This window comes from Archocentrus centrarchus, chromosome 17 (genome assembly GCF_007364275.1).
Source record: "Archocentrus centrarchus isolate MPI-CPG fArcCen1 chromosome 17, fArcCen1, whole genome shotgun sequence".
Taxonomy (NCBI): Eukaryota; Metazoa; Chordata; class Actinopteri; order Cichliformes; family Cichlidae; genus Archocentrus; species Archocentrus centrarchus.
The window spans coordinates 9,202,177-9,216,643 of NC_044362.1; the positions used below are offsets into that span (position 1 = coordinate 9,202,177).

Sequence of the window (14,467 nt, forward strand, 5' to 3'; positions counted from 1 at the left end):
AGGAACTGCACATGAATGATGTGTGGTTAGGGAAGTAGTGTCTCTTGTTTGATCAGCTCAGTGATGGTTGACCTACAGCAAATTCATCTCATATTGTACAAGTAAAACATCTGACAGGGGAGCTCCATAGGCCAACAGGTTGCTTACTCTTAAGGACACACCATGCAGAGATAAACTGAGATTTCTGCCCTTCGCTCTTTGAGAATCACTTTGTTGTTGCAAAAATGCTGCTTTGTGCCTGTCAGACTATCTTTACAGATTCAACCAAAGAAATTTGAACTAGTTACAATTTAAAACTGGTTCCTTGCTAAATTGCCTGTTATGTAACAACACTGGTTCATCCCTTGAGTTTTCTTTTTTAATGTTTGAATGATTCGTAGGTCAGTGTTAAGTGGCTTGACATACATGAAAAGCATCCCTCTGTGAATGGTCAGGAACAGCGACTGAAAATGAGTGAAAAAAGTTTGGAAAGACCTTCAGAAAGCCTGGAGAGCTGTTGCTATAGTTTCCTTAAATCTTCCTTATGTTAAATCATGAATTAAATAATACGCAGAGTGAGCACATAAAAGGTATTTTCGTGCTGAATCTGAGCCCTGCATATATCGACTTCATCATCATGCTGTGCTGCATAAGAGTAAGTCAGCATACTTCACGGGCTTATTTACCTCACTTTGTAAAAGCGGAGTGCAAAAATAATAAAAGCTTATGAGGCGAAAGGAGTGAAAAGCCGCATTTAAACTCTCCTCGGTGTGGAGACACGCACGCTGGCGGCAGAGCGTGCAGGGATCCATCTTCATTCAGTAACGTGAGAGCGCTCCTGCTCAAAATGAGTCAGCGCCTTTCGGGCCTTGTTGCGCTCGATGTGGGTGGGTGTGAGAGAGATTCCTCCGGACTCCACCCTGCTGCTTCCACGGTTCCAGGAAAAAAAACTTTTCACAGCTGCTTCACTGCTGCCAGAGAGTTGCTGTGAATAACAACATCGAGTCCGCATCAGAGCTTTAACCAAAGCCGCACAGAGCGTTTAAGGCTCACTGACTGCGGGAGGACATCGCTTTTTTTCTGTCTGGGAGTAAGACCCACCGACGAGGTTGACGTCTCTTAATTTGGTAAGATGTTGTCACGCTGCCATATTTCTTCCCATACTTGTTAGACACACAGTTTAGGGTGAAGGTGATAGCGGACGCGATGCGTGGTGACGCTGCTCAGACGCCTGAAAAGGCTTTTTGTTTGCGGGGGTTTGGTAGCTGGGTGGAGTGGGTGCGGGTCCGTGTGGACGTTTTTGGGCTCGTGTTTGAATTTGGTCAGCCATCTTTTTTTTCTTTTTTTTTTCCTACCCCAGCTCAGTCAGCAGAACTTTAATGTTGAACACAACACACCACTTATATGTTGTGTGTTTAATTCCTTCTTCTTAAATCGTTTCCTATTCAGCTGTTGGCTGTCGGTACTCAGTCACAGGGCGTCCCGCCCGGATTACACGCGTATTCAAAGGCGGCCTTCTTGTCACAGCTGTGAGCAACAACATTAATGAGTGCGTCCTTAAAGGGGAAGAAGTCACTGCTGTGGAGGATGAGCTCTAATTTGTCGATGTGGTGTCGAGTGGTTGGAGGCTTCCTGTCAGCTTTTAGTCAGCTGTCAGTCAGCCTGTGGCACGCACACACACACACACACACCCCTGTATAGTATATGAAGGCACAGTCTCTTATAATGAAATGATGAAATGGCTGACCTTCAGTAAATATTGTTTTGGTAGTTGGCCGAGCTCAACCTTCACTTTGTGGAAGTTGACTGTAAACATCTAAAGATTCACACCCAAAAGTACAAAAATGTCCAACGCAGTTTCGGGGACATCTTCATATGTCTGATTTTATGTGACCAGTATTTAAAACACACGGTTTGGCTGCTGTTCGAGGTGAAGAGGAAGCAGCCAGAGGTCACATTTTAGAGGCCCGACTGTGGGATTTTTGATGTTCGCTCCCAAAGTTTATTTCAAAACCAGATTATTCAAATAGTGATTCATATTACAAAGACAGCCTGAAATACGGTATAAATTCATAGATGAGTTAAAGGACTGGGTGCCCTTTCTACCACAAAAAAAGGAAATAATACCCAGAAATACAGAACAATGCAACTGTTTTCTGAACACATTTGCAAGTAATCATCTTAATCATCTGCTGAATTTTACTGTACACAGAGAATAACAAAGCAACAAATATGAAAAGTGTGTTAAACTGATGGTTTTAAGTTAGCAGCCTGCTTCAAGTTCACTGCTGTGTACACTGCAAAAAATGACAGGAATGATTAGGAAAAAGGAGGCGTGAAAACACAGGAAGACAAAGTCTGTTGCAGGTGTATCGGGTTGGAAACAGTCACCAGCATCCAAGAAAAATCAAGTCATGACTTGGTCACCCAGCAGCCTCATCAGCTGCTGCTCCTCAATTTAAAAAAAAAAAAAAAAAATGGATCGTTAAAAGTTTGTCAAACTGGTTCTCGGTGCTCCTTGTGGTGCTTGTGTTACTGTGTCCATCTGCATGCCAGGCTTCACATAACTAAAGTATTTGTCAGTCACAGGGCCTTTCAGGGATGTGAGGCGGTGTCGCAGGAAATCTAGTTTGTGTCACAGGTGTAAACAGATAAGTTGTGTTCAGATAGGTTACAGCACTAATCTACTACCACACGATGGCCTGAGGTTAGCGGTGAGGTTAGTGGTGATGAAATCTGTTTAATATAGGTATATTTTTCTCTGTCACACCCTGCTGTTCAAACACATTTAAACCTTATGCCTTTTCATGTGTCAGCGACTAAGAAGCAATCAGCTCTGGCCTCATTCGGTGAAGATACGCTGAAGCACTTTTTCCAGTTATTGTTTTCTGTCCTGTTGCTTGGCACTTAGTGTGTGAGGTAATGGCAACAAGAGGTGGAGCCAGCTCTCGAATTCCTTTACTGCACGCATTCCCCTAAAAGTCCCACTGAGGCTTGAGCGCGTTCAAAATGACTGTAACGTGCTCAGAAACACATGTCAGTCTTTTAATATAACACCATCTATTATAATATTAGGAGTAAATTGACCGTTCAGTTCTAAATGATTCACACTGAAGAAACGAGTGCATTTAGCTTTAAAGCATCCAGTACACTGACCGTCTCAGTTGTTGCAGCAACATGGAATACTTGGGCCTCATTTTGCTACATTATGTGAACATTCATCTGGTTATTATTAGAAATTTCCTTTAGGGGTCTGTGTGGTGGTTCCTGAGCCTGTGGTGGGGTTTGTAAACCACAGTGCTGAGCAAATCCTTACACTCCCCTTACTGTATACACCACAGTGTGTACAGTAAGGGGGCATGGTAATTACCCTGGCAGGAGGCCAGTAATATCCAGGGTAACTGTTAATTAAATGTGTGCGCACACGCCAACAGCAGCTCCACGCTGAGGCCCAAAGCTAAATGGTGCTCTGTTATAGTCACAGAAGGCAGAGGCGTGCATTTGCCTGCATGCATTTGTCCATGGTTTGTTGTACAGTAGTGTGGGGTTTTTTGAGATTTGTAAATGTTTTAATTTATTTGTAGTCATTTTTCTGCCTGCCTGTCACAAAGTACAAGAGTGATTTGGTGAGGATAACTTATCTCTTTGACTTCTAACCTTGTATTTTATGATTCTTTTGTTTGTTTGTTTTTTAATGAAACCAGGAAAATAAGACTCTTGAAATTATTAAAAAAAAAAGTTCTGCGAGATTGGCAGTAGTGGTTACACAGAATAACAATGTGCACACAAGTTTATACATAAGATTAATTCCCTCAGCTTTGATCAATACCAAAGCTAAGGAAACTTAAAAAAAAACAAACTCAGAATAGGTAATTGTCATTTACCAGTAGATAGTGGATACAAGCAGGCACTTGAGCCACTCCTCAGTTCTTTATATTTTACTTCCAAGGAACCAGACTTTGTAATGTCTTTAAGTGGTTTTGAGTTCTCCAGGATTTCTGAAGGTCTTTCAAAGTTGTTTTTTTTCCTGTGGCTGTTTTTTTCACTCATTTTAAGTCCAGTTCTTGTACCTGACCATTTTCAGAGGAAGCCACTCAACGCTGACCTATGAATCATTCAAGCAGGAAAAAAAGACACCTAACTCAAGGGATGAACCAGTGTTGTGTCTGAACATAACACACAACCTGGCAAAGAACCCATTTTAAATAGTAGCTTTAGGCACTTTGTTACTAGCAGCCTGTCTCAAAAACACATCATTTGTTCACATTTCTTTGGTTGAAGCTGTAAAAAATGATAAAGATAAGTTTGACAGCATTTTTGCACCAACAAGGGGATTCCCAAAGAGCTGATGGCAGAAAACTCACATCTCTGCATGGTGAGCAGTGTGTCTGTAAAACAAAAACAAAAAGCTGAGGAAACTGGACAAGTAGAGTACAAAAGGAGTGGCAGGTCAAAGAAACTACTGCAGATGAACAGTATGTGAAAGTGAAAGTCCTTAAGAACTAGAAAAAAAAAAATCCAGCAATGACCTGGCACAGAAGCTCAGGTAACTTCAGGGTTAACTCTGTAACGCTGTAGCCCTACCTGCCCTGGAACAGGTTGGGCTCCACAATAGAGATCAACAGATACGAAATCACCACCTAACGACTCAACTTCATTCTTTCTGTTGTCAGCAAACAATTTTACAGTGATTCTGTTGCTCAGTAAGCATTAATACATGATCCTAAAACAGGACAACCTACACTGTACGTGCTGACCTCATATCAAATTTATCTATAAACCGAGCCTGTGTTTGAATTCTGTTTTTATATTTAATCTTTACTCCCAAACCCTTAAACAGCACCAAGTCTGCAGCTGAGCAGGTTCAGAGTTTCAGTTTAGAGTCAGCCGGAAGCGCCACGATTTCAGAGTCTTTTATTTACAGCATGTTTTAAGTGCAAAAGAGATTGCCCGCTGGAGGAATATGTTTTAACCCGTACCTTACTAAAACCACTGAATGAAGCGCAAACTGTGTGTCGCATCGTCACAGGAATGTGGATGTATTCATTCGGTGATTCCAATCTGCTTAGTTTGTTTCACTCTGCTGGAACTGCAGCTATTTGGACACAGGACACACATCAAGAATACCTGTTCACTCACTCAAACTAATTTCAGTTTGATCTGCTGAGAAACTAAAGTGATTCCCACGTCTCCTTTAGCAGGCTCTGGGACAGTAACCTTTAACTGGAATTAAAATGTTTGTTTTATCGCTCTCTGTGTGTCTAATCACCAAATTAGTACTCGGGCGTTAATCGCATGTTTTATTGTTTTATGTTCTTCATAGATTTTTATTTGATATCTCTGGTTTAGGTGTTTTTCATAGGGACCATTTTCTGTGGAAGAAAAGTCATATGATCTGTGAAAACGCCCCTTTTAGATTGGTTAGATGCTGCCAACACCACCCCATCAAGTGAGTGTGCAGGTAAACTCCAGGTTAACTTAGTGAGTTGATAACCAGCTTCGTGTGACTGTTTATCTGATCGCCTGTGTTAGGGTAAGTGAACCCAGATAACGGGTATGCTGAACTCGCTTCATAATACAGGACCTGAGAGACCCTTCAGCTGATTCATCTGCTGTTTACTGAAGCCTCATCTGAAATGGTCTCAGTGGAAGGGTGGCCGTCAAGCAGCCATTCGTAAGGAAAAGAAACTGAGAGAAAAGGCTGAGGTACGCCACAGTACACAAGAACTGGACTGAAAGTCAGTGGCAACAGATCTGATGGAGTGATGAATCCAAATTTAAAATATTTGGTTCAAATTATCGTCAGTATATATTGTGCTATGTTGGAGGAGGTCAGGAGAGAGGTACAACATTGAGTGTTTACAGCCATTTGTAAAACATGGTGGAGGCTCGTTCATGGTTTAGGGCTGCATTTCAGGATTGATGGAATTATGAACACAGAAAAGTTACATCTCGAAAGCATCGGATTGCCAACAGCTTCATTTTTCAGCAAGACAACGATCCCAAACACACTGCCAGTGCAGTAAAAGCAAACCTGGATAGCAAAACACACAGTGGGAAAAGTATCATTCATGGATCGGCGTCCCCAGAGCCCAGACCTCAACAATACTTAAGCAGTGTGGGATCATCTTGACAGAGAACAGAAAAAAAGCAGCAAAGAACCCTGGAGAACTGTTCCTGAAGACTGCTTAAAGAAATGGCAAGAAAGCTGCCTGAGAGAGTTCAGGCTGTGCTGAAGAATAAAAGTGCTCACAACAAATATTGACTTTCAAGCTTGTTAGAATTGTACAAACTCTGTATTTGCCTCATATACTGCATGAAGCAGCACGACAGCTCTATGTACACAAAAAGACAGTGACCGTGGAGAATTTCGCTAGTCTCCATACCAACATTCCTTCTCACGTATGCTAACATGATTTCCTTGTTCCACTTTGAGAATTAATCCGATGTTCAACATTTGTTCTGCATGACTTTTCTCCCAGGTCATTTGTGCCCCATCTGTCATGATCCTCTGCCCCACCAGTGGGGCGTGCCCCACAGTTTGAGAAACACTGGTTTAGTGTGGTGTATAGTCATGGGCAAGGCAGATGCCAAAAAATCCACCAAAGGCAGACTCAAATGTAAACACCTGTCTCCAGGTGTACAGCAGAAGGAGGGACACAGCTGAAAGTGTCAGGTGAAAGCTGAAAGGTCTGTGGAGTGGTAATTGTTCCACACAAAGAATTTAATATTAAGGTTTTTTTATATTTTTATATATATATATATATATATATATATATATATATATATATATATATATATATATATATATATATATATATATATATATATATATAGGGTTGTTTTGTGTTTTAGTTTATTTTGTATGTGAACCTTATTGTGTTTGACATTACTGCACTTTTCATTTTGATTTTATTTTTGCATTTAAGAAAAATGTAAAAACTGTAGTTTCTAAAGTGGAAACCATTCATTTTAAAACCTGTGGGGTTTTTTTTTTTCCTCTTTTGAATATTTATTATTGCTCATTAATAAGACAAAAGTATTTTTTTTATCTGATTATTTGTTTAATCAATGGAATACTCTATTAAAATAATTGGCAAAACATAAACCAATGAGAGGTGACTCAAGACTTCTGCACAGTACTGTAAAGCTTTTTCACTGCCTGTTGTGGCTGCATATCATTATAGGATTGAGATTGTACCAAAACCTTAAAGTTGCAGGGGGTGAAATGTGATCATTAGAATCCATCCATCAATGCTTATCCAGTTCTGAGCGACGGTGGCGCCGGGGTCTAATCACTCCTGATGGAGTGAGAGGCAGGGTGCACCCTGGGCAGGTGGCCATTCTGTGGCAGGGCCAAGCAGGGTTTTTGGCCCCCCCTCTTTTGGAAAAATATAATTATTTTTGGAGCATTAAAGGCTTGAGGACAGTACGTGTCAGTGTTGAAGTCACATAACATAAAGTGGTGGTTGGCACTCTCGTATGGATGCTTCATAGTCCTCATGTCTGTATTTCCTTCCCTCCCTTCCTCACAGGCATCATGTCACACTACCCTCCAGGGTACGATGACTCCCGTGGCCCGCTGTACGGACCTCAGGGTGGGAACTACCCACCACCCCCTGCGTATGGATTCCCCTCTTATGGTGGTCCCCAGCCAGGCCATCCCTCTGCTCCGTACCCCTCTGGCCCAAATGCCCCTCTGTACCCAGGCCAGCCAGCAGGCTACCCTCCAGGCCCTTATCCAGGGCAGCCCCACCCCGCTGGACCTCCTGGATCTGGCTACCCCAACCCTCCTCCCATGCCCCCTGTCATTCCACCTACAATACCATCAGATGTCCTGAGCTCAGGTAAGACTCAGGCTTGTAATTTTTGTCCTCTATCGGGATTACGTTTTTAAAACACATGTGAAATAGATATTACTGTGGCCTCTTTGATGACATTTTAAAACAAGCCACAGTCAACTGCTGAAGGCAACATGAGGAAATTGATATCACTCCAATATTGAGCTACAGCCTGCTAGTACATGACATAGGCTAGAAATACTACAACAAAATCAGCCTGTAGGAGCTCTTAATCTCACTGATGAACACATTTGAGTTTGTTTTAATTTTTATCTTTAAGAGAGGGATAGCGAGCAAATTCCCCTGAATACAAAACATTAGTGTTTTAATTCTAACAGAGGTTCAACTAATGAATAATGCTTCTTGTCGCTCTTTGTAGCCAGTGATCACTTTTCTGTTACAGGTGATGAGTTTGCGGCAAGTGGCAGCGGTTGGGACAGTTTGAGCATTCGGCATACCTTCATCAGAAAGGTACAGTATACAAACATTATTAAATTACCCCTTTGTCTCTTATGGATGATGACTAATCGAGAGTGCTGCTTAATAAGTTACTTTCAGAATCATTTAAGGCTCCTTAGACCACAGCAGCCATTTTGAGATGTCACTGCAGGCTAAACAAAGGCCACACATTACAAAGATCTTCAATAGGCTCGGCCAAGTTTGGACTTTTTCCCTTATCTAGAAGATGGGAATATCTACTTCTCGAGGTGCTGTAACATCAACTAAAAGTTGCCAGGAAAATAACTTATATGTTTAAAAAAACAGAAACATCTCCACTCTATTTCTTGGTCAGCAGTTACAGTTAGGAAGAATGATGTTTATGGTGTATTTCAAAGACGTTCACTGAAATGTAGCTTTCTAAATGTTCAGTAAGCCTTATCAGAGTGATGTAGCAGCTGTTGTTCATGTGCTATTAAATGGCTGATAATGGGTCAGCTTTGACTCGTGGTTGGAGTTGAAGCTGACTCATGGTGTTGTATAGTCCCATGCACTATGCTACACTTTGGAAACTGGATCAGTTATATCCACAGCAGATCGTAGAAAGATTAAAATACCAAGCTTTGTTTACTGAGACAGAAGAGCAGCCTCGTCACAGATGCAGTAGTTCCCAAATAAAGAGCTGTCCTAGTTGTGGTCTCAGAGAACAAGCAGCAGTTTCTAAACTTTCTCAGGAGGGGGAATAGAGGCCAAGCGTGAGGGGTTGGCTAAGACATGCCAGCATTTCAGAGAATGATGAAGAAAACTGTTTGAGATTGTGGCACTAACAGAAGAGTGACTGTAAGGACATAAACAGGCGAGAGGATGATATGTGAGCAGGTCAAATCCATGCTGAAACATGGTGATATTCAAAGGTTCTAAATATGAGAGTTTGAACTGTAATATAACAGGAAACAACCTTTTGTTATGTAATGGAAACAGAGGAGCAATAACCGCTTTATGAGAGAACTGACCAATTCCTCTGTGTGTGCTTTTAGACTGAGCTACTCAGTGCTTTGGTTTCTGGCCTGAGTCTCCATGAGTCCCTGCATTGAAAAGTGATAGACCTCAGACTGTTTAGAAAGAGATCAGAGTGAATAGTAAAGTTAGAAGGCAGAGTGCAGTCTGGATTTTATTTTGGTGTTTATGTACCTTCTTTATCTGTATCTCTGCTGCACAGTAGGGCAGTTACTCAAAGACGCTGTGAAACAGAGAGCATAGGAGAGCAGCCAAACAGCAGCAGAGGCTCAGGTTTGCTTGGGACTGAACTTAAGGGTTGTCACTGGATGTTTTTTTTTTTTTCTGTTGGCTTTCCTGCACACAACCTTTCTGGCTTTAGGTTAAATGCAGTGTGAGTGGACGCGTCGCCCGTTTGTTTTGGTCTGTGAGCGTGGGAGTGTTTTGCCTGCTGTTACATTCCAGACTTTAGTGACTGTGGGATAATCAGCCCAAAACACACCTTTTAAATCTTTAAAGGCCATGCATGAAGAAAAAGAGGATCAGGGAGTGTCTTAAGAGTAGTAAATGTCATAGACTTTGCTCCATAGTCACCAGATCGCATCACCTATGAACATTTTTCATGCATTTGAAAACTGTGTCTCAGGATGTCGGGCGTGAATGGCTGTGTCGAGTTCACTCTCGGCTCTGCCGTTTGTCACTTCAAAAGGTGGAGTGTTTTGTGTAAGTCTGAGCTGGTCAGAGCTACACCTCCAATCTGGTTTCACTGGTTGGACTCCTGGTTTGCTACCTCCTCACTCCAAATGAGGTTTCTTACTTTTGACAAGCTCCAACCTGCCCAGTGTCTCAGTGATGTAGTTTAAATAAACGGCAGCACGTTGGTTTGAGTCATTAGTTAAAATAGATTAATTTATTCGTAATTGTAGCTTAGAAGATTTGACCTTATTTTGAGACACATTTATACTTAGTGGCCATTTACTTTTTCTTGCCACTGTCTTTTGAGGTTTTGGGGAGGTTTTGTATCATACACAAATGCACACAGATATGTGAGACACAAACTAGGCCAGTACAATAGCTTCTGTGTTGCATGTGTATAACATGTGAATATGTTTTTTTTTTTTTTTAGGTGTATTTGATCCTGGCCTGTCAGCTCCTGGTCACCACAGCCATTGTGGCCATATTCACATTTGTGTGAGTGTACAGAGTGTGTTCTTTCTGAGGCCCTTTGTGTCTGTGCTTATCCTGGCTTTAACCCTGCCTCTGTTTGTTCCAGCCAACCTGTCAGATCGTTTGTAAAGCAAAACCCAGCTGTGTACTGGGCGTCATAGTAAGTCTCACTCTGCGGTAACATTGGTGGATTTGAAGCAATGTGCTGACATATGAATCAAAACTTTGTGATTGATTTTTATATTTTGCCATTTCAGTGCTGTGTATTTCATCACCCACATTGTGCTGGTATGCTGCAAGGGCCCCCGGTGAGTGTGGCCGCTTGCTTTTACAATGTTTTAGGAGAAAATACTTGTGCTTGAACACTTTTAAAACAACCTTGTGTTAAAATTCAACTTGGTTTGCAGGAGGAAGTTCCCATGGAACATGATTCTGCTCATCCTCTTTGTAAGTATGACTTGTGGTTGGCTTGTGAAACAGAGGATACACCAGCAGTTTTCTGGCTGCAGGAAACTAAGGCAGAAAACCCTTTGACACTGAGTCGTTCCATCGGCCGCTGACTGCCTTGTCATACAGTAATGTTAGAAATGTAATTTTGATATCAGAGCTAAGCAGCAGCAAGTCTGTTTGCATAATACCTTCTGATATATTTCAGTGTTTGGTTTATCAGCTCTAACAGCAAAATGACGGGGCTTTTTTGAGAGCCACATTTTGTCACATGATTAAAAGGTTAAGTTGTGGCTTTTCTTTCTGTGGTCTTATTGCCTAAATGTTTCTCTTGTTTAACACTCCAGTGCACATGACACTGGGGCTGGTAAAACTCACAGTGTGGTGTTAGCACTGAATTACACAGCATGCTAAAATGTGTACACTGTAGTGGGGGCTTCATTTTTATTCTGTCTGCCCACCACAGTCTCTTATGATCAGAGCTGTTTTAGTCTGTTACTGTTTTTTTTTCCTTGAATATACTGCTTCGGTTGGAGTGTTATAGTAATTATATCTCATCTTTTAACAGACTCTGGCTTTGTCCTATATGACTGGAACCATATCCAGGTAATAAATAAACACACGCTCGACCTTGTATGATCATTTCCTGACTGCTAATTGTGCGTTGCTCTTTGGTTTCAGCTACTATGACACAAAGGCAGTGTTTCTTGCATTGGGAATCACAGCTGTCGTCTGCATCGCCGTCACGGTCTTCTGCTTCCAGACAAAGGTACGGGCACGTGTGTTACTGCTTATCTGCTTTAAATCACCACAGTGTATTTGTTCATGTCCACTCTTTTTGTTTTTTTTTATTTTAGGTCGACTTCACCAAGTGCCAGGGCCTCTTCTGTGTCCTCGGCATCGTCATGTTCGTGACTGGCATCATTACAGCCATCGTGTTGTCCTTCAAATATGTGAGTTACTGCTGATGTGACGAGCGTGAAAGTTTCCTGGAAACTTCTCAGGTTTTCTGATTTCCTAATGACTGTTTGTTTGTTGCAGATGTTGTGGCTTCACATGCTTTATGCAGCTATAGGAGCCATAGCTTTCACTCTCGTAAGTATTTTTCTTTAAAACTGAGCTAGTACAAAAGTCACTTTAAATTTAAACAGCAGCCCTTGGTGTATTTCTTGATATAGTAATTCTAATACTATGTTTGTGTCTTGCAGTTCCTGGCATATCACACTCAGCTATTGATTGGAAACAGAAAGCACTCCATTAGTCCAGAGGAGTATGTGTTCGCCGCGCTCTCCATCTACGTCGATATCATCCAGATCTTCCTCTTCCTGCTGCAAATAATCGGTGCTTCCACTAAATGAAAATCCAAAGGCAAGGGTGTTTGGTTTTAGTTGGTCGGGCACAGGGAAGCATCAAGCGGCAAAACCATTCCATGCTTTTAGAAAAACCTTTACATTTTCATTAAAAAAAATGGCGCTCTTCAGGGAAAATGTGTAAGGGCTGAATAGGAGATTTTACAATGTAGGTTAAACCTAAACTACTGCTCAGGTGTTTGGGGGGGGGGGGGGGTCACACTGAAATATCTGTTTTTGAAAGGAAATACTTTGTTTTCATATAATAAAGGGTTCAACTGATCAGATGAAATCATTTATCATAAATCATTTATGGTTTTTAATCATCATAAGTCAGCAGAGGTCTGTTTTCATCATCCATCCCTCCTGTATCCCAAAGGCACATCATATTACCTGATGTAGAGTTATCATGTTAAAAGGTGAACTGAGCAGTAGCAAAAAACTTTGGCTGTCTGGTGTATGAAGCATCAGTCTTTGAAAGCTGTTCTATGCGGGAAATTGTGAAAAATACTGAAGATTTCATACAAAGGTGTGTAGCACTGCCTCCACAGAACAGCACAGACTGGCTCTAACCGGTATAGAAGTGAGAGGTGCACCACTGAGCAAAAGTAAAATATCAGGGGGGGTTTTTTTTGCTGTTCTTTGGAGACAATTAAGAGCTTTCATTTCTGAGATCAAGAACAGCAAACCTCAGAAGATAGTCTCTTTATTTTTTTTTTTGAGGAGTATTTGAGATGGCAGCTGATGCTTCTGACACTCAACTAGCCAAACTGTTTCTTCAGTTTTAAGCTGTTTAATGTCATCAATGAGGCTTTTTACATGATAAACTAGCATTAGGTGTCACAGTGTGCCGCTGGAGCACAGGAGTGATGCTTACAGATGGTGGGCTTCTGTTAGAGGTGGAATGAATCTAAAACTGAGACTAAAAATATGATACAAACTTCAACAATATTGTATCGCAGTTGCATCTACTGTGATGCCCACATGGAGCTGTTAGAGCACGCTAGTCTGCAGAAAGCAGGTAGCTGGATGATTCCACAATAAAAGTTTTTCTTTTTCTGTGATCAGAGTTGTGGTTAAAAACAATTTTATCAATTTATTATTTTTTGTTGTTAACCCCTCTAAACCAAGGCATAAACTGAAGCATTGTTTTTGCATTATTGTACTAAGACATTTATTAAAAATGATGATTTATCTTTGTGTTTACATCTCTGATCACGCTGTTAAATTAGATTTTTAAAGAGTGATTTTTCTGTTGAAGACGAGGACATTTGCAAGTGATCCCCAAAAACTCTGAGCAACAGTTTATGTCCAAAAAGCACTTTTTTTTTTTTTTTAAATCCATACTTGTCTTTATATACTCTAAGCAACTTACCAGTGACTGAGATGAATCCTATAGCATAACTATCTAAAGACACTGGAATGCAGCTGCAGCATTTACTCCATGTTACTGGACTTAAAACAGGAGTCTCTCCTGTGTATTTACATGTACAGCTACAAATTATTTCTCCCGTGTGTGTAAATGTTACAGAAAATAGGCAAATGCCAAACTGCAACTTTTCGTGGTTGATTGTGAAGTACAGTAGGGGTGGGCACGACCACGATATTTGATCTCAGTTACTCAAGTATGAGCAGAGTCGGTGTTTTGGGAACTGATGCGTCCACCCCTGGATCACAGCTCAGTACGGCTAATGGCAGCCTCAGATCTGCTAGTTTAACTCTGCCAGTGACCTATATTACTTTATTTGAAGTGTACTCCTTTATATCACTAAAGTGCCTTCACTATGTCAATGTTTCTAGGGAGACATTTTTAACTTTATAAAGTACAGGGTTATCATACATAAGCTTTTATAGAGTTGTTACATATGTGCCTGTAAATATAGTTGTGAGTTAGTCAGATTTGGGTCAGTGAGGGCCAGCAGGGCGGGAGTTTCCACACACTCATTATTGGTGCCACGTTGTTTAAATACTGGAACATTTCTGAAAATCAGGGAGTTCCAGCCAATGTTTGCTTGGTGTTTGAAGTTCCTGAGATAATCAGTTCAGTCCAGCTAATCAGTTCAATAATGACAAATTTAGAGGAAAGTCAAAGTTTTATACAATCCTTTACTCAAAGCAACAGAGGCAGGCATGTTTAATGTACACCACAGATGGTCATTGTGGAGTTGGTGGTTGTAAATATACATATCAATGCTGAAGAAAATCTATTTGCTTCTTATTATAAATAAACATTTTTTCTTTTGGTCTTGA

At 41.1% G+C, this 14,467-nt stretch overlaps 1 protein-coding gene across 1 annotated transcript; it reads left to right on the top strand.

The window, feature by feature from the left end:
• Positions 1–886: 886 nt before the first annotated feature.
• On the top strand, positions 887–14,467 carry tmbim1a (transmembrane BAX inhibitor motif containing 1a). Its single transcript, XM_030751666.1, has 12 exons — positions 887–1,106; positions 7,515–7,826; positions 8,224–8,291; positions 10,381–10,445; positions 10,528–10,581; positions 10,679–10,729; positions 10,829–10,868; positions 11,437–11,474; positions 11,550–11,637; positions 11,726–11,821; positions 11,910–11,963; positions 12,077–14,467. Exons 2-12 carry the CDS (start codon positions 7,520–7,522, stop codon positions 12,224–12,226), a joined length of 1,011 nt encoding a protein of 336 aa, XP_030607526.1. The 5' UTR covers positions 887–1,106; positions 7,515–7,519; the 3' UTR covers positions 12,227–14,467.